This window comes from Notolabrus celidotus, chromosome 8 (genome assembly GCF_009762535.1).
Source record: "Notolabrus celidotus isolate fNotCel1 chromosome 8, fNotCel1.pri, whole genome shotgun sequence".
NCBI classification, from domain to species: domain Eukaryota; kingdom Metazoa; phylum Chordata; class Actinopteri; order Labriformes; family Labridae; genus Notolabrus; species Notolabrus celidotus.
In genome coordinates this window covers 20499548-20519367 of record NC_048279.1, presented here as the reverse complement: position 1 = coordinate 20519367, position 19820 = coordinate 20499548, and the positions used below count along the sequence as shown (strand labels likewise).

The 19820-nt window shown below is 41.4% G+C and overlaps 2 protein-coding genes across 14 annotated transcripts in view; both read left to right on the top strand.

Annotated features, from left to right (window-relative positions):
* Nucleotides 1-19820, top strand: part of LOC117818002 (protocadherin gamma-C5-like) — a 163265-nt gene that overhangs the window by 102723 nt on the left and 40722 nt on the right. The gene's annotated exons all lie outside the window — the stretch shown is intronic.
* LOC117817520 lies at nucleotides 1658-19216 on the top strand. Its single transcript, XM_034690261.1, has 3 exons — nucleotides 1658-4071; nucleotides 6107-6864; nucleotides 16731-19216. Exons 1-3 carry the CDS (start codon nucleotides 1658-1660, stop codon nucleotides 19214-19216), a joined length of 5658 nt encoding a protein of 1885 aa, XP_034546152.1.

The window sequence follows — 19820 nt, the reverse complement described above, 5'->3', positions numbered from 1 at the left end:
ATCTCTGATGTGAATGACAACGCGCCTGTCTTTGAGAGGAGCTCATATGAGGCATTCATTGTAGAAAACAACACACCAGGCCTCTCTGTATTCACAGTGAAAGCCAGAGACGCAGACTGGAACCAGAATGCACGTGTTGCTTACATCCTGGAGGACTCCTCTGTGAACGGAGTGCCAGTCTCCTCATATGTGTCCGTTAGTGCTGATAGTGGAGTCATCAATGCAGTGCGCTCTTTTGACTATGAGCAGATCAAAGACTTCCAGTTCCGCGTCAAGGCGCAGGATGGAGGCTCCCCTCCACTCAGTAGCAACGTGACAGTGAAAATGGTGATCCAGGATCAGAACGACAACCCCCCTCAGGTTCTGTACCCGGTCCAGACTGGAGGCTCAGTGGTGGCTGAGATGGTTCCTCGTGCAGCAGATGTGGGCTACCTGGTGACTAAAGTGGTGGCTGTTGATGTGGACTCTGGACAGAATGCATGGCTGTCGTATAAACTGCAGAAAGCCACAGACAGGGCGCTGTTTGAAGTGGGCTTACAGAATGGAGAAATCAGAACTATCCGCCAAGTGAGTGATAAAGATGCTGTGAAACAAAGACTGACTGTTATAGTGGAGGACAACGGGCAGCCGTCTCGTTCAGCTACAGTCATTGTGAACGTGGCGGTGGCGGACAGCTTCCCTGAAGTGCTGTCAGAGTTCACTGACTTTACACACGACAAGGAGTACAATGACAACCTAACTTTTTACTTAGTACTGGCTTTGGCTGTAGTGTCCTTCCTCTTCATCACATGTTTGGTGGTTATTATCTCAGTGAAAATCTACAGATGGAGACAGTCTCGCGTCATGTATCACTCCAATCTGCCTGTGATTCCATATTATCCACCACGTTACTCAGACACTATGGCCACAGGGACTCTGCCACACGTGTACAATTACGAGGTGTGCAGGACGACTGACTCCAGAAAGAGTGACTGTAAGTTCGGCATAGCTGGTAGTCAGAACGTGCTGATCATGGACCCCAGTTCTACAGGGACCATGCAGCGGATACAAAGTGAGAAGAGCATCCTGGATGAACCAGACTCACCTCTGGAGGTTAGAATTTATTGAAAGTCTTTTTTTTTTCTTCTCAAACTGTAGTCATTCGTTTTGTACGTTTCAGCACCATGGACAGCGTCACGTAACTTCACTTTCCCTATTCCTTGGTTTGTTCTTAAGTGGCTTTAGTGTTCTCAGAGAGTACAGGTGTACACGTTTTTGCACCATTCATTATATTTGTTTTAACTATTTTTGCAAATTGTTTGTAACGTCAAGCATTTACGGAATATTCTATGTTCTTTGCTATTTCTGATTCACATCCTGAACACCCTAGTTTGACTTAAACAACTGGCTTGCAGTTTATTTTGTGAACTCACAGTGCCGCTGTTGGCCAGTGTGTAGTAGATTTACCGCATACCAAATGTACCTCCCACCATGCCTTTATTTTTAGAGAGGGGAAGAAACTGAGGCGAGACACGCTGTTTGGATTGTACCAGTGATTCAGTACAGGACATCTTTTTGTGTTTGGGATATGCTTTAAAACTTGCAGTTACTACAACAATCGGTGGACTACAATATTGGAACAGACATGGTTTCCACAGGACTAACCTCGAACAGAACAATGCAACGGCGAGTACTGTTGTTTTTCTCGCTCCTCTGTGTCGGCTCAGTGTTCGGGCAGGTCAGCTACTCCATTCCCGAAGAAATGCCAAAAGGTTCTCTGGTAGGAAACATGGCAAAAGATTTTGGCTTAGATGTAAAGAGACTAAAATCGGGTAAGGCTCGCATTTTCACTCGAGACAGTGACGGATATATTGAGCTGAATAACGAAAGAGGAGTCCTCCTCATCAAAGAGAGAATAGACAGAGAGGCGCTCTGTGGACAAACGACGCCCTGTGCTCTGCATTTTCAGATTATTTTAGAGAATCCGATGGAATTTTACAGTGTGACTGTTGAGATCACAGACGTTAATGATAACCCACCGACATTTGATAAGACCGACGTGAAATTTAAAATTAGTGAATCAGCTGTTAGTGGGGCTAAATTCATTTTGGATCGTGCAGTTGATCCTGATGTTGGATTGAATGGATTGCAAACGTATAAACTTGAACCCACAGACAATTTTGTAGTTAAATTACACGATCAAGCAGATGGGACGAAAAATGTCGAGATGGTGCTAGAGAAACCTCTAGACAGAGAAAAAAACGAACGCCTATCTCTGATTCTGACGGCGGTGGATGGAGGAGAGCCGCAGATGTCAGGAACAATGCAGATTCTGATCACTGTCTTAGACGCTAATGACAATGCTCCGGTTTTTACACAGCCTATTTATAAAGCCTCTATCAAAGAAAACTCCCCTGTAGGCACAGCTGTCGTGACTGTAACTGCTACGGATAAAGATAAAGGATCTAATGGGAAAATAACTTATTCAGTTTCAAGCATATTAGATCATGCTCGCGGGTTATTTGAAGTAAATGATGAAAATGGTGAAATCCGGCTAAAAGGACATGTTGACTACGAAAAAGCTCGATCCTTTCAGATAAACATAAGAGCAAGTGATGATGGAGGACTGGTTGACGCCTGTAAGGTGATTATTGATGTAATTGACATAAATGACAATAAACCCGATATTATAATAATGTCGAAATCAAACATCATATCAGAAGATGCCAAGCCCGGTACTGTAGTTACAATGATTAATATTGAAGATGCAGATTCCGGTGAAAACGGCAAGGTGGAGTGCTTCATAAATGAAAATATTCCTTTCGTGATGAAATCGACATCAAATAGTTTCTATAGTTTAGTGACAGACAGTGATTTAGACAGAGAGATTGCGTCTCAGTATAACATCACAGTGACGTGCTCTGATGAGGGAGTGCCCTCCCTCTCCAGCAGCGTCACTCTCACCTTACAGATCTCTGATGTGAATGACAACGCGCCTGTCTTTGAGAGGAGCTCATATGAGGCCTACATTGTAGAAAACAACACACCAGGCCTCTCTGTATTCACAGTGAAAGCCACAGACGCTGACTGGAACCAGAATGCCCGTGTTTCTTACATCCTGGAGGACTCCTCTGTGAACGGAGTGCCAGTCTCCTCATATGTGTCCGTTAGTGCTGATAGTGGAGTCATCCATGCAGTGCGCTCTTTAGACTACGAGCAGATCAAATACTTCCAGTTCCGCGTCAAGGCTCAGGATGGAGGCTCCCCTCCACTCAGTAGCAACGTGACAGTGAAAATGGTGATCCAGGACCAGAACGACAACCCCCCTCAGGTCCTGTACCCGGTCCAGACTGGAGGCTCAGTGGTGGCTGAGATGGTCCCTCGTGCAGCAGATGTGGGCTATCTGGTCACTAAAGTGGTGGCTGTTGATGTGGACTCTGGACAGAATGCCTGGCTGTCGTATAAACTGCAGAAAGCCACAGACAGGGCGCTGTTTGAAGTGGGCTTACAGAATGGAGAAATCAGAACTATCCGCCAAGTGAGTGATAAAGATGCTGTGAAACAAAGACTGACTGTTATAGTGGAGGACAACGGGCAGCCGTCTCGTTCAGCTACAGTCATTGTGAACGTGGCGGTGGCGGACAGCTTCCCTGAAGTGCTGTCAGAGTTCACTGACTTTACCCATGACAAGGAGTACAATGACAACCTGACTTTTTACTTAGTGCTGGCTTTGGCTGTAGTGTCCTTCCTCTTCATCACGTGTTTGGTGGTTATTATCTCAGTGAAAATCTACAGATGGAGACAGTCTCGTGTCATGTATCACTCCAATCTTCCTGTGATTCCATATTATCCACCACGTTACTCAGACACTATGGGCACAGGGACTCTGCCGCACGTGTACAATTACGAGGTGTGCAGGACGACTGACTCCAGAAAGAGTGACTGTAAGTTCGGCATAGCTGGTAGTCAGAACGTGCTGATCATGGACCCCAGCTCTACAGGGACCATGCAGCGGATACAGAGTGAGAAGAGCATCCTGGACGAGCCAGACTCTCCTCTCGAGGTTAGAATCTTTGGTAGAAACAGAGACCCGTAAATCACTATGTCCAGCACCATGGACAGAGACAGATATCTTTAGCTCCATGTCTCTCTATATTTCTGTCTATCTATGTATCGCTCTGTCTGTCTGTCTGTCTGTCTGTCTGTCTGTCTGCCTGCCTGTCTTTCTGTCTTTCTGTCTGCCTGTCTGCCTGTCTCCCTGTCTGTCTGTCTGCCTGTCTGTCTCTCTCTATGTCTCTAAGTCTCTATCGTTATATATATTTCCTCCCTATACAAGTATCCATTTTTATAGAATTCAATTTCTACAATTTCAAGTAATATCATGACTACAGTATATTTTCAATCTGTATACCACTCAGCTCTTCTGCAGTTTCCTTTTACGTCCCTAAGTGCCGCTGTTGGTTAGTGTGTGTAAAAAAGGTCCTTTTCCAGAGCGAGGTCCTCTTGTGGCTGATGCGTTACTGGAGCTCCATTTTAATCGGAACTTTCGCCTGACAAAGCCTGCCGCGCAGCATTCACCGATGAGCTCGTGATCAAACATTTCTTCTAGGATTTTGATTCCGTGTTTTTTCATTGCCATAGCTGTCGCCATTATGGATTTTATTTGTCTTATGCCTAAAAAATCATTTTCATGGTGGTTGCTGCTCATCTGCATTTGCGTCGCAGAAATCGCTCTTGGGCAGGTTCGTTATTCTATACCTGAGGAGATGGTGACTGGCTCGGTTGTCGGGAATATAATTCAGGATCTGGGCATGGATGTTAAACGGCTGAAATCTGGGAGGGCTAGGATATTTACCGAGGACGGCAGTGAGTACATTGGTCTGAATGCAGACAGGGGCACTCTGGTAGTGGCAAAAAGAATGGACAGAGAGGAATTGTGCAAGCAAGTGTCTCCCTGCTCGCTTCATTTCCAAATCATCCTAGAAAATCCAATGGAGCTGCATAGAATAGACGTGGAGATTACTGATATTAATGATAATGCTCCCTTTTTTTCGAAAAAGGAATACAGTTTCCAGGTTAGTGAATCAGCCTCACCCGGGGCTCGCTATGCGCTTGAGAGTGCAATAGACCCCGATGTGGCACAAAACACTATTCAAACATACAAACTGAACCCTGCAGATCACTTCAAATTGAACATAGTTTCTCGGTCTGATGGAACAAAATATATCGAAATGGTTCTTCACACGCCTCTTGATAGAGAGAAACAAGAGGAACATAAATTAACTCTGACAGCATATGACGGTGGCACTCCTCAGAAATCAGGTTCTGTCAAAATTAATGTCGTTGTTTTGGATGCAAATGACAATGCACCAGTATTCAGTCAGTCTGTTTACAGGGTAACAGTTCCTGAAAACGCGTCGAAGGGCACTGTTATATTAAAAGCCAGTGCCACTGATAATGACAAGGGAGCAAACGAAGAGGTTGTTTATTCCTTTTCCCATAATACCGATAGTTCAGTCTTTAATATAGACCCTCAAACCGGAGAAATGAGCGTAATTGGTGTGTTGGATTATGAAAAAGCAAAACATTATGAGATTGATATCAGAGCTACAGACAAGGGAGGGTTAGCAGACACAAGCAAGGTGCTTATTGAGGTGACCGATCTTAATGACAATGCCCCTTTAATAAGCATAATCTCCATCTCCAACCCCATTCCAGAGGATGCAGCTCCAGAAACTGTCATAGCGATGTTCAACATCAAAGACCTGGACTCTGGCAAAAATGGTCAAGTCAACTGTTTCATCAGTCCACATTTACCTTTCAAAATCAAGTCAACGTCAACTAATTTTTATAGCCTGATGTCTGACGATGTTTTAGACCGTGAAACAGTCCCAGAATACAATATAACAATAACAGCAAAGGATGAGGGTGTCCCTTCTTATTCTACAAACAAAACCATTAATTTAATAATATCAGACGTGAACGACCACGCCCCAATGTTTCCTCAACAATTTATGACTGCATTTATAACCGAAAATAATTCTCCTGGTATGTCAGTTCTCTTTGTCAAAGCCAGAGATAAAGACTCTGGTAACAATGCACGTGTTTCTTACTTTCTTGAGGATAGCCAAATGAATGGGATGTCAGCCTCTGCCTATTTTTCAGTGAATGCAGAGAGTGGAGAGATACTTGCTGTGCGTTCTTTCGACTATGAGCAGATAAAAGAGGTCCATATCCGTGTCAAGGCGCAGGATGGAGGCTCCCCTCCACTCAGTAGCAACGTGACAGTGAAAATAGTGATCCAGGACCAGAACGACAACCCCCCTCAGGTCCTGTACCCAGTCCAGACTGGAGGCTCAGTGGTCGCTGAGATGGTGCCTCGTGCAGCAGATGTGGGCTACCTGGTCACTAAAGTGGTGGCTGTTGATGTGGACTCTGGACAGAATGCCTGGCTGTCGTATAAACTGCAGAAAGCCACAGACAGGGCGCTGTTTGAAGTGGGCCTACAGAATGGAGAAATCAGAACTATCCGCCAAGTGAGTGATAAAGATGCTGTGAAACAAAGACTGACTGTTATCGTGGAGGACAACGGGCAGCCGTCTCGTTCAGCTACAGTCATTGTGAACGTGGCGGTGGCGGACAGCTTCCCTGAAGTGCTGTCAGAGTTCACTGACTTTACACACGACAAGGAGTACAATGACAACCTGACTTTTTACTTAGTACTGGCTTTGGCTGTAGTGTCCTTCCTCTTCATCACGTGTCTGGTGGTTATTATCTCAGTGAAAATCTACAGGTGGAGGCACGAGCGTGTGTTTTATAAATCCAGTGGGAATCTTCCGGTCATTCCGTATTACCCGCCCCTTTACGCTGACGTGGGAGGCACCGGTACGTTGAAACCGGCGTTCAGTTATGAGGTGTACGAAACTACCGACTCCCGGAAGAGTGATATCAAATGTTCTCGACCCTTCAGTGAAAGTACTCTGAATGTTGACCATAGTGTTATCGGGACAATGCCAAGACATAACGTTGATTCAGAGAATATGCTTACAGAGGTGAGATGAGCCCCACTTTCATGCTCCCTTGTTTGTTTGTTTGTTTGTTTGTTTGTTTGCTATTTAAGTAACTGCTTTCTGTCCTGGCACCTCTCAATCATCATCATCAATCATGACTTTGTATGGTATTATAACAATAAGTACTCACCGAATGGTCTAATCTATTCAACTATATTATTACACTAAAAGTAGCAAGTATTATCTTTTTTTCCTATTTATCTTTGGGCTGAGAGCTGTATTGGGGTATATATATTTCTAAAAGTATGCCAGGCATTTCATACTATATACAGCCTATTTTTTTCTGTCAACTTCAGCTGATATCAACATTATAGTTTATGTTTATCCCTTTCCTGCTCCTAAATGTTCACCCAAAAATAAACAAGTAAATAGTTAAGACTTAAATGAACACTGTCACTGAGATATCATGTCAGTCGGGTTCTCTCATTTAGTGTTTTTTACACTTAACCTTCAAAATGCTGCAGTATGTTGTATGTTCTTAATGCACACACTCTAATGTTGTTTTTTACCCTTAAGCATGCTTTGTACAAAGACAGTATTTGTATCAGCCTGTGTGGCTCTTTACATTTTTGTCACAAGTTATAAAAGCAAGACAAAAGTAACAAACAAATCAAACATCATCAAAGGGGAGGGAGATACCTGGTACAATAGTCAATGTTGACCCACGTATTGTTGTTTTTATCAGTTACAGCTGTCATATGTTGGGTTTGGGGAGATCAAGAGGTTGTGTAGAGAGGAATCAGCTGTGGGTTCACTTCAGAAAAGGGCACAAGGCACATTATGTGTTGTTGTGAGCGCTTTTGTGTTATGTGGTCTGTCAAAAGATTTAGCTAATGGCTTATTGATTGCATTAGTCTGATTTTCTTGGTCACATTATTTGCTAAGTATAGAGATGATGTGGGATAGTGAGTGAGGAGACATACAAGGGGGAGAGTTGGATGCTGAGGATGCTGATCTTGGACAGCTCTCCCATGTTATGTTTGATCTGTCACACCACATCCTTCATAATTTTGTTTATGATATACCCGCTCCATTATTTGATATTTGCTTGATTTACCATAATGTTCTTGCAGTTATACGTAACATCTATCATTGCAACATGATGTCAATATGCAACTCAGTATTGATATGTTAGACTATGGATAGTGAATGCACCGTTCCCCTTTGACAGACTATATGTGTAAGACAACTATGCATAACCTACATTGGAAGATACAAATTCTGGGCTTCATCCTTGCTAAAGCATAGCTGCAGATTTCTCCCACTGAGAATCACACAGCCACACAGTGCACTACTTTTTCAGTGACCTAGTTCCTTCGTTACATGCTGCAGCCACAGGCATCAGGGCTACATACACACAGAAATGAAGCAAGGGTGGATAAATCAACCAAAATGTGCAGCCACTGATTCAAACTATTAAAACTAACAAAGACTGACTCTATGAAATGTGGCCAAAGATATTTAAATTGTGGTAGAAGGGGAGAGGGAACAGTCTCTGCTGGTGGTAGGAAGGCTGAGAACGAGGGCGATCAGCAGCATGATGGAGAGGAAGAGAGAGGCAGCGGGGGAGGGGAAGAGACACGTGGTAACACGAACAGTCTCCACCATCCCTGTGAAGCATTTGTGTTAGTGATGCACGGCAGCCATTTTGATCTGCAGCCCTCTTTGTCTGCTGAGATACACAGCTAAGACAAGTCATATGTGTAAAACAGTTGTTTCACATTATATTAGTGAGTGCCCTTTAGAGCTCATAGTGAGTGAGAGGTATTTCACAATAATACAAAGGAATGAAAACAGGAGAAAGCAAGGGAGGGAGGTGGAGATCTGCATGAGTTATATAACAAATACCAAGGGATGTCAGAAAATAGGACAGAGGCTGAATGTGTATGAACTGAAATATGTAGTGACAAAGGACAAATAACCTAGATTAGGGTCAAATCTAGCAGTGCACACCACCACTTATAAACCACCCATAACAGTTGCACATGCAGTAAGGTTTTTATACCTTATGAAAGAGGCTCCAGTGAGAAGAAGATTTATGTGATATCCCAAACATGGAAACAGTGTTTTCTCATCTGACTTAAAGTGGCGGTGTAGTTAATTGGACATAAATAACCCTGTGTTCATAATGATGCCTGTAGTGCAGGTAAATAGGCATGTGTGTCTGTTTTGTTATTTCATTCTGACAGTATGTTATTGAGATGAAAAGCGTCTTAGAGCATACACTTCTATCTTTACATATGTTATAAGTAAAGGCTTATGTTACATGTTTGTGATTGTCTGCAGTTATGTTTTCTCAGCTTTGTCTAGTATCTGAGGAGCATTTTATCACCCTATTCGCCTCCTCTGGTTGCTCGGGGTGGTGTATGTGTTGAGGTAGTAAAACCTGCATGATGTTCAGGATGTGTGCATGTGAAAACAGAAGTTTACAAACTACAAAGCTTTAACTGGGGTTATTTGTGTTAACCCCCATATCCACAGGAAGCAGTTTATCATCATAATAAGCTCACATCTGTGCCTGCTTTACCTGCTTCAGCTGTCTTTAAGCCATTATGTCTCCTTTTCTCAGGTTTGTTAGAGATGAAAGTTTTTACTGAGCACCGTAAATTCTTTTGGTCACTTTCTCCGTAGGGGTCAAAGCTCACTGAAATGTCTTTACAAGCAGCTAAATGGTTCAGCCTGTTTTATATCCTGTTCCTCCTCAGTGCTTTGTTGTTAATGGATCCTACCTTGAAGCTGTCATCCATTTATTTTGGATTTCTAACAGTTCCAATAATCATTTTGCTTGACTTGTTAATGACAACAAAACTATAATCATGCGTAGAAGCCTTTGGTTTCCATCGTCTGATGCTCTTGTTTTGGTGTCCTGCCTTTTTAACCAGGCTATTTGGTGGGCAGCAGTGTGCCCATGTGTATGCCTGTGGGCTCATCAACATTCTGCACTCAGTGTATGTTTGGGGATGTGGTTAATATGTGGGCTTGATGCACTCTCTCTAACTGATGACTGCTGCTGCATGTCTCTCTGGGGCTATTGTTTTGTTGCTTTATGCAAAAGGTTGCATTCAAACTATGTGTGCATGATGATCAAGTTTCAAGATAATATACATAACTACTCTGCTTAGCTGACCCTCATTTTCTCTCTCTCGCTCTCTCTATAGGGGAGCAAATAAAAAGTACATGTTCTCTTAGTGGACTATAGATTAAGTGAGCAGTGCATTATTAGTTAATATTATGTTCTGCATGTAATAATAAGTGATACATTGCTTGGCAGCTTTATTGATGATAATGTGAGAGTTGCATTAGGTTGATTAAAAAACATGGAACTTGAAGAGATTAGAAGCAAGCACATGCAAAGTTTAAGTAAGGGTACCTATGAGACAAGCAGCCACATTTTTTCCAAATAAATTAGTTGTTTAGTTGTAATGTTGTTGGTGTACCTGAAATGTATGTGTGGAGTTCTGTGCTAGCTGAGTCTCTGGCAGGATTACACAAGGGATTACTTAGAATAGTGTAAACTTGGGCAAGGGCCAAGTAGTGTCAAGCACATGAAAACTCCTACATACTCATTTGCTTTACTAAAAAGATCAAATTCCTCATTTTACTTATATGAAGATGCATGATAATATGTGTGTTCTTTCTCTGCATTAAGCACACACAAGCTCTGATCAATTAATATGAGATGTCCAACCTCAATATGTTTCGTATGACTGCAAAGAAGGGTTAAGTCTTTACTTCTTGGGGTGTTATAATTTTGATATTATAGCTATATTGTATAGCTTCCATTTAATTATCATTGATTATATTTACTGTGTTATAATACCGCATCCTAATTAAGCATTGAGAGAAAATAAAGACTGCTTTGTTTATTAACATTTGGAGTTGACAAATTGAATGTAAAACGGGGTTGCCACTGTTCAGCAGTCACACTTGGTTTTCAGCAGCCTTCCCTTTTCCTCCTGATCTCATTTTCTGCATCCCTCCCCTCCCCCTCTCCAGCTGCACCACTCTGCTGCAAAGAGAGAAAGAGACAGAGAAAGGAGGAAAGAAAGAAGGAGATTTCTCAGTGAAAGACATTTTGTTCGGTCTATAAAAAGCCATTTTTATGCCACTACTTTTCATTTATCTCTATGATGGTGGACATGTTTTTAACGAACACAAATATTTCCTTTGTACCATTTCTCAGTCATCTTTAGATATCATTTATTGCCCAGTAACCCATCAACACATGCTTTGATAGGACAACATGTCATCACTGTTTTAATGTGTCCAAATGAGCATCATGTCTCTTCTTTTCTTCTGTCTTGATGCTCTATGTTGTTTTTGGAGCTGTCCTTTTTGGCACCATATCCAGCTCACATCAAGCAGGGTGGGATGCAAGCAGAGCAAGGGAGGTGGGTTGTGTTACCATAGCAACAAGCTGACTCACTGGCAGGACTGTACCATTTTCAATTTTGCCACAGGGGGTCAGCAACAGACACAGCTTCAGAGCTATGGTGGCTTTATGCATCTGTGATAGAGAGGACAGGAGAACCCCCTGTTTTGGGAAAATGGGTGCAGCATCATCAGACACTGGGGTGCTGGTGATAAAGAAAGAGGAGGGGTAGAGTGCGATCATGGCTGCTTTTAATAGATTCTGTGATGGCTGCTGCCCTATTTGTTTTTCCTTCCTCTGTTTATCAAGCACATCCAGGATCATTGTGAAGAGGGTGTGCTTCAATTACATCATTTTTAAAGTATACTTTGTTTCTTTAACCTACAAGTGACTATCCTGTTTTTCATTCCCTTGCTCCTTGTGTTTTTAGTTTACCTGATTATTTTGCATTCATGTGTCTCCTTTACCAACACAACAATCATGTTTTACTACTTCCTTTTTTATGTAATCAAAAGGTATACTTTGATCATCATTACACCAGTCCAATAGAAGGAGTAGCTTCTTTGGTCGGTCTAAGAAGCTTACATTTGTCCCCGCATAGACACTATACACACACAAGCTGTGACAAACAGGGTCACAGAGCAAAGACCCTCATTAATAAGGCATGGATTTGTCTGCGGGCTTCGCCTTGAGGCCCCCTGCTGTTGATTTGAGAGTAGTGTCTCACTGCAGCAGTGCAGTGCAGTATTGTGCTTGCGATTTATCAATTGGTTGTTTTATAAGGGAAATTACTGTAAAGCTGATATTGCTGTAGTGTATCAATGTATATCATTTTTGTACAAAAAATGTAGCACACCATAACAGATCAGCTGAATGCTGTTGAGATTATTCTCAGAACCATGACTGCATATATATTTTTGGTTAAGCTCTTATAGTGACCTATACTCTGGACTGTACAATATAATTTTTTGTCTCAAGGTAAAGCAACTACATTTTTTGTCTCAACAATTGCAGTTCTTTGTATATCATCATTGTTATCATCCCTTTTACAAACAAGGAAACAAGGTTTCTCTACATCCCTATCCTCTAGTTTTTTTCTCTCACTCATCATCATACACTCACAAACACACCAATATAGGACCACGTAACACTTCAGGCTTTGTGACTTGAATGTGTTTTACTTCAATCAATACAATTGTCCCTGTTCAGAATAGTTTGAATATAAAACTACTGTTGTGTTCTCATTCTAATACATAAAATACCTGCATCATTATTTTGTATGTTATAATTAGCCAAAATATTTTTTCTAGGTTTCATATTCATTATGTTACAGTATGTGTTGATGAGAGCTAAGTGTTATTGTGACTGTACAGACTGAAGCCTTACACACACATCAACATATTGTTTCCAGTTTTACCCACTTAATACATTTATTCACAATTCACAAGACTTTTCAAACACTATGAATCTCTACACACAATCTCATCCCTTTTCTCTGGAGCCAGGTGGTAAGTATGCTGGATTACTGTACTTCCCAGAGCCAAAAAGTGTGTATGCTGACCACCAGTCTAACTGACATCCTCTCTGTCTTGTTTTTCTCTTTCATGTGTCCCCTTGCTGCCTGCTGCTGTTCCTGTTTTCTCCTTGACCCCTGATGCACCTTGTCTCGACAAATAAGGTAAGAAATAGTTTTCATTTGCTTTATTCACACCAACTAACACATACAACAGCACAGAACGTCATGGTTTGTACCAACAGCACTGATGAAGCACTGATGACTACATTTAATAGTCTAGACCAACACAATACATTCAGAGGATTCAAACAAAAATATACAAAATATATAACACATACCTTGGAAGACATCTATCACCACTGATGATTGCTTCAGTGAGTTGTTGACAGAAACTTTGCTGGCAACAGATCATGTGTGACAGTGTGAGTGGCTTGATGCTTGTGTTACGATATGATGTGTTTTACATGGCAGGTCTGTTAAACCAAATTAAGCTCATTATATGACACAGACATCAGTATAATTATTTATAGTTGGTTAATATTCAATAGTCTTACTTATCACTGCATATTTAGTTAAAGCCTACATTTTTAGACTGCAATTTTTAGTCAGAATATTTTGAATCAGAGTCCCCTCTTCCCTGTTCATGCCTTCTTTTCAAGGGAGCAAAAGTACTTGACATTCAAAGGACACATTAGAAAATCTCAGCTCTCCCTTCTAACAGGCTTATATGGTTTAAGGAAAGATTTAGTAGGGTGTACCAACTGCTTTGTAAATCATGGCTAAATTGAAGTTGCACTGATAACACAGTCCAGCACTATAGCTTGGATTTTAGTGCTCCAGACCACACACCAGTTTATATTGCTCATCATTGACCATAGATTTACAGTCATGAAAAGAATTATCACAATGCAGTCAGTCAAGAAAGTACAATATGAATATCAAAACAGAAAGAAGAGAGTTTTGTGACACAAACATAGTAGGCTTATGTGCTTATCCACAGCATTGTAACATAACTGAGGTATTTATGTTATACAGCCTACTATCAATGCTGAAAAGGACATAGATGATTAATTAGAAACCACTGTCAGTATAACACAGTACAAATAAACAGCAACACAAACTATAGCCTCCAAAATGACCATACGATTCAATCAACATCTTCATAAAATAGTTTCAACAAAACCTAAACGTGAGGATCTCTAGGGATTTAACGCATGATTGAGGTCCATATTGAACTAGTTTTGAATGTGCCAACATAACAAACTCTACTGTTTTCATGAGGTAAGTGAGGTAAATATTAGGGAAAAAAAGTTTGTATATCAGAGTAACACTAACATAATGTACAACAGCTTTTAGACACACCATTAAACAAATTTAAACACAAATACATGATGAAACACAGCAAAAGTTAAACACATTCTCTTTTGGGGTTTTGTTTCTTAAAGAACTCTTGTAATACAGTCTTCACACCCCACATGTGTTGCTTTCTTTATAATCATGAAGTGTTAGATAATGTGGTTCAGCATAGTGTGAAAACTTAAAGTTTGCATTTACTTCATAGTCACTTTAATGCAGAGAAACTGCCATATGAGGTGAGTGATTCTGGGTCTTTTTTATGGAGTGTAAATGTTCCACAAAATCTGTGTGTGTCAGTTTGTTTGTTTGTTGATGTGTGTTGAACCTGTCTAAAGTGCACCCTGCCTCTTGCCCTGTGTGAGGTGGCTGAGATGCCAGCACTCACAGGATCAGTGGGTACAGAAGACAGATGGATGGGTGCAAATGTCAGTAAGCTTTGATCAATCGCCTTTTACAGCAGTAGCAGTAGCTTAAAACCTGACAATGACCACATCGGACATGTGGTTTAAATTAAATTTAAAGGTGAATGATCAGTGTGTACTTGCAACTTTTTTGTATCATAAATCAACATTGTGTGTTGTTTTTTGAGTACTGAAAATATCTGCACTATAATTAGCTCCCCAACAAAAGCCCCAGAATAGCTCTGAGGTATGCACCACTTTGATGTAGACGTGCTAATTTTATATTTTTACCCTAAAATATCCATGTCTTACAGTTCTTAATATTGCTTCATCTCACTGATACCATACCAGAAGCAAAATAATATATTTGATGTGATATAAATCTGTTTATATTAATTAGGACTGCACATTTCTGAGGTTGCTATTCATTTATTTATTTATTTATTTATTTATTTATTTATTTATTGATTTATTTATGTAGTTATTTATTTATGTAATGCGTTCACATTCATTAGTTTCATAACCTGACGTATAACTTAATTTATTGTGACTTTAACAGATAAACTTCGTATTTGTTCCTCTATTGAGTGAGAAACACTGAGAGAGGGGAATTTTTGTTTTCCTGGTTGCCTGCTTTCTTCAGTGAGTGCCTGTGAGGTCGTGTGCCTCTCCAGCAGCATGCAGCAGCAGTAGTTGGCCGCCTGTGTGGCGCTGTCCACTCTTGTGGTGCTGAAAGCATCTCACTGCGCTCTCCCCCTCCCTCCGCCTCTCTCTCACACACTGCCTCTACATCTCCCTCTGTCGCCCACTTCTATTTCGAACACATCACTACTGCAAATACTTACTGAATTTAGGATTTCTTTTTTTTTGTTTTCATTTTAAACGTACGCAAATAAAAAAAATCCCATCAGTTTATGTAAGTGAGAATTAATGTATTATTTGTAGCTTTGACACGTTTAGAGCGTTATCATATCACTGCCTGATTAAATAAAGCCTAAATAAAAAAAACGCATTATTTACCCATCTCTAATAAATGCGTGGGAGATGTACAAAATTATGGTGCATGATTTCAACAATGATTTCTCTCTAACTGCTTAATAAACATATCTGACGTACCACAATTTAATAATCTCCTCCCATCGTATAACACAGTAACAGTGTATAAGTGGTAGGCGAAATGTTGGTCAACGAGGCTCTACGTCTGTGCATGTGAGCGTGTATATGTGAGAGAGAGGGAGGGAGGGGGAGAGAGAGAGAGGAGAAATTAGAGCAAACGCCTTCTTACGCCATCTGCGCTCCCCCTCCCATTTAATTTGCTCTACAGACCTCCATACGGGTATTTGACGTTGTCTACTGACATAATAATTTCTGTGAGGTTGGTACAGGGCTGTGAAAACGTAATGACGTATGCAAGCTGCATTTGCTTTCTCTGGCCACAGGAAGGCAACGAAGAGCCTTGTCAGCCACAAAAGGCTGTGCATGCATGCAGGTGCATGCAAGCAGAAGGAGAGCTAGATTAACACAAAGCATTAAAGAGTGCTCATGTATTGATCATCATATGTTTACTGACTTATGATGAAACACTTCGTAATTACACAAAACTTCCCTTGGAGATATCTTTGTGGTTTTGTTTTTAAAACTATTAAAATATATTTTAAATACAATATTTGTAGGTGATGCAAAGTCTTTTTAATTAGAACTACAATTATATTGTCATATGATAGTCACAATAACCTGAATCCTTTTTCTGTCAATCATATTTTACGTCACTGCTCTGTAGACGTTTACTGATGCCTCGATTGGTTAGAATAGGTTAAGGCTGTCCACCAATGAAATCGAGAGCTGTACAAAGAGATCTACTCCCTCTCATCCAGTAGCTTCGGCGTCGTACCCGCTACAATGCTCTGCACAGGAGGAGAGGGATGCATATGCAGACACAAAGCATGACTGTCACTGTTATCTATGAGGACGCATCTACCTTGGAATTTATACCCTCCATATATGATCTGAGAAGAATCTGGGATTGGAGTGAAAAGACATGGGATTTATGGAACGAGGAATAATGCGGAACAAATTGGCTGCATGGCAGGTGTTTCTATGGTGGCTTCATTTCTTTCTCTTGTGGATTACAATAGACGGACAGACTCGTTACAGCATACCGGAGGAGCTGAAACAGGGCTCTGTGGTAGGAAATCTAGCCAAAGATCTGGGATTGGTTGTATCTGAACTGTATAGACGTAAGTTGCGGATTACCTCTGAGGCTGGTAAGCAGTACTTTAGTATAGACTTGGGGAAGGGAGAACTGGTGGTGATTGATAGGATAGATAGGGAGGAACTGTGTGGACAAAGACCCTCATGTGTGTTGCCTTTGGAACTAGTAATAGATAACCCCCTACAGCTGCATAGAGTAGAAATTGAAATCCAGGACACAAACGATAATTCTCCTAGTTTTCTCACAAAAGAGAAGGTGCTTAGTATTGCAGAGCTGGTAAACCCAGGCGCGCGATTTCCCTTGGAAAGTGCACAGGATCCAGATGTCGGTGTGAATTCGGTGCGTTCTTACCTCATAAGCAAAAATGACAATTTCAAATTAACCATAAAAAACCACAAAGACGGCAGAAAAATCCCCGAACTAGTCCTTGAAAAACCTCTTGATCGAGAAAAGCTGCCTGTGCATAATCTTATTCTCACCGCTGTAGACGGTGGAGACCCGGCACGTTCAGGGACATCTGAAATTACAGTTGTGGTACTTGACAACAATGATAATGCTCCACAATTTGATAGACAGCTGTATGAGGCTAATGTCAGCGAGGAGGCAACACCTGGAACCGAAATATTACATGTTAAAGCTACAGATGCAGACGAAGGACTAAATGGAGAAATTGAATATTTTTTTGCAGAGCAAACCACAGATTTAATTTTATCACTGTTTGACATCGTACCTGCCACTGGAGCAATCGTTATCAAAAGACACCTCGACCATGAAACTAACTCCTTACATAGATTTGATATAACTGCTAAAGACAAAGGTAACCCAAAAATGGATGGACACTGTGGCGTCGAAATTAAAGTAGTGGACATTAATGACAACATTCCTGAAATAATTGTGACGTCTTTAACAACACCTGTTCCAGAGGATTCTGCAATAGGAACAGTTATTGCATTGATAAGTGCAAAGGATCCAGATTCAGGTGATAATGGTAAGGTTACGTTGAGCTTGTCTTCAAAATCCCCCTTTAGCTTAAATCCATCAGTCTCAAACCATTATTCATTGGTGACAAATGGGCCACTTGACCGTGAAAAGAATGACCAATACAGTGTAAAGATAAGTGTAATAGATTCTGGGAAACCCCCATTATCAAGTGAAAAGTTGATACTTGTTAAATTGTTAGATGTAAATGACAACCCACCAGTTTTCTCCCAACCTAATTATGTTGTTTACGTGAAAGAAAATCATTCTCCAGGGAAGATTTTGTGCTCAGTGTCAGCGTCTGATCCTGATTTGGGTGAAAACGCCAAAATCTCTTACTCTATACTGGACTCCAAAGTGCAGGACGTTTCTGTGTCCTCTTATGTTTACATTAACTCAGACAACGGCAGCATCTACAGCATGCATTCGTTTGACTATGAGAAACTGAAGGTGTTCCAGATTCAGGTTCAGGCAAAGGATCAGGGCTCTCCGTCTCTCAGCAGCAACGCCACTGTCCATGTTTTTATCCTGGACCAGAACGACAATGCCCCCGCTGTTATTTACCCCTCCTCCGCTGCCATGGGCTCCCTCTCTCATCAGAGGATGCCCCGCTCCGCAAAAGCGGGTCACCTGGTTACCAAAGTCACTGCCGTGGACGCAGACTCGGGCCACAACGCGTGGATCTCGTACAAAGTGGCCAAGGCCACAGACGCCTCTCTGTTCACTGTCAATCTGTACACAGGGGAGGTGAGGACTAAACGCGCTGTGTACGAGCACGACGACTCCTCTCAGAGGCTGCTCATAGAGATCAAGGACGACGGGGAACCGGTCCAGTCCACCACCGTCACGGTGTCCATCCTGATGGAGGACGGCCTGCATGAGCCCATCTTAGACCTGCGACATAAAGTCTCCGAGCCCAGCAAGAAAAATGGCAGAATCACCCTTTATTTGATCCTCTCTCTGGCCTCGGTGTCCGTGTTGTCTGTGGTGACTTTTCTCATCTTAACGGTGAAATGCATCAGGAACAGCAGAAGCAGCGCTAGTTGCTGCACGAGTCGGAGCGACTGTGACGATTACAAGAACCCCAACAGAAACCTGCAGATTCAGCTGAACACTGATGGACCTATAAAGTACGTGGAGGTTCTGGGAGGAGACATGTTGTCTCAGAGTCAGTCGTTCAGGTCCTGTATGTCTCCCATGTCAGAGTACAGTGATTTCACTCTGATCAAACCCAGCAGCACCACTGACTTTAAGGAGGTCATCAGTGTTCTGGATGCGTCTTTACCTGACAGCACCTGGACCTTTGAGAGCCAGCAGGTGAGCAGACAATGAATTGTGTTGGTGTATTTTGAGAGGAAAAAAACATTTTTTTTAACAGGATTTAAGGATCATATGTTTCTATAAAAGTTATCGCCACTGAAACATCTATCTATCTATCTATCTATCTATCTATCTATCTATCTATCTATCTATCTATCTATCTATCTATCTATCTATCTATCTATCTATCTATCTATCTATCTATCTATCTATCTATCTATCTCTCTATCTTTTTTCCATCAGTATAGGTTTTGTTACAGCTAATACAGAAGCCAATACTGAACTTAGTCACTATGTTTTTGCCAAGGTTTCACTGTAATCTCGAATTTTGCACTTCTAAAGTCATTTCCAAAGTCATTTCAGCACCAGTTACGGTGGACAGCGACATTCTTGTGAACGCATGAAGCTTTTAATGCCTATGGTCAATGTTGAGCAGATAAGAGTGTTTAGTCTCTTGTAGTAATAACCTCCTCCATAACAACGGAACGTCTTTTCCATATCTGCTTAATGTTTACAATTCTAGTTCTAATTCAAAAACTTGTATTTGTCCCCGGGTAGCAATTCAATGGTTAAATTTAAAAGGCTCTCACTTTGGTGACTGTGAATATTACCAAGT

Coding starts and splice junctions, on each gene's coding strand:
- LOC117817520 (XM_034690261.1), top strand. CDS start 1,658: ATGCAACGGCGAGTACTGTTGTTTTTCTCGCTCCTCTGTGTCGGCTCA. Junction 4,072..6,106: donor TTTGGTAGAAACAGAGACCC/GTAAATCACTAT, acceptor TCTTGAGGATAG/CCAAATGAATGGGATGTCAG. Junction 6,865..16,730: donor CGCTGACGTGGGAGGCACCG/GTACGTTGAAAC, acceptor TGGAGTGAAAAG/ACATGGGATTTATGGAACGA.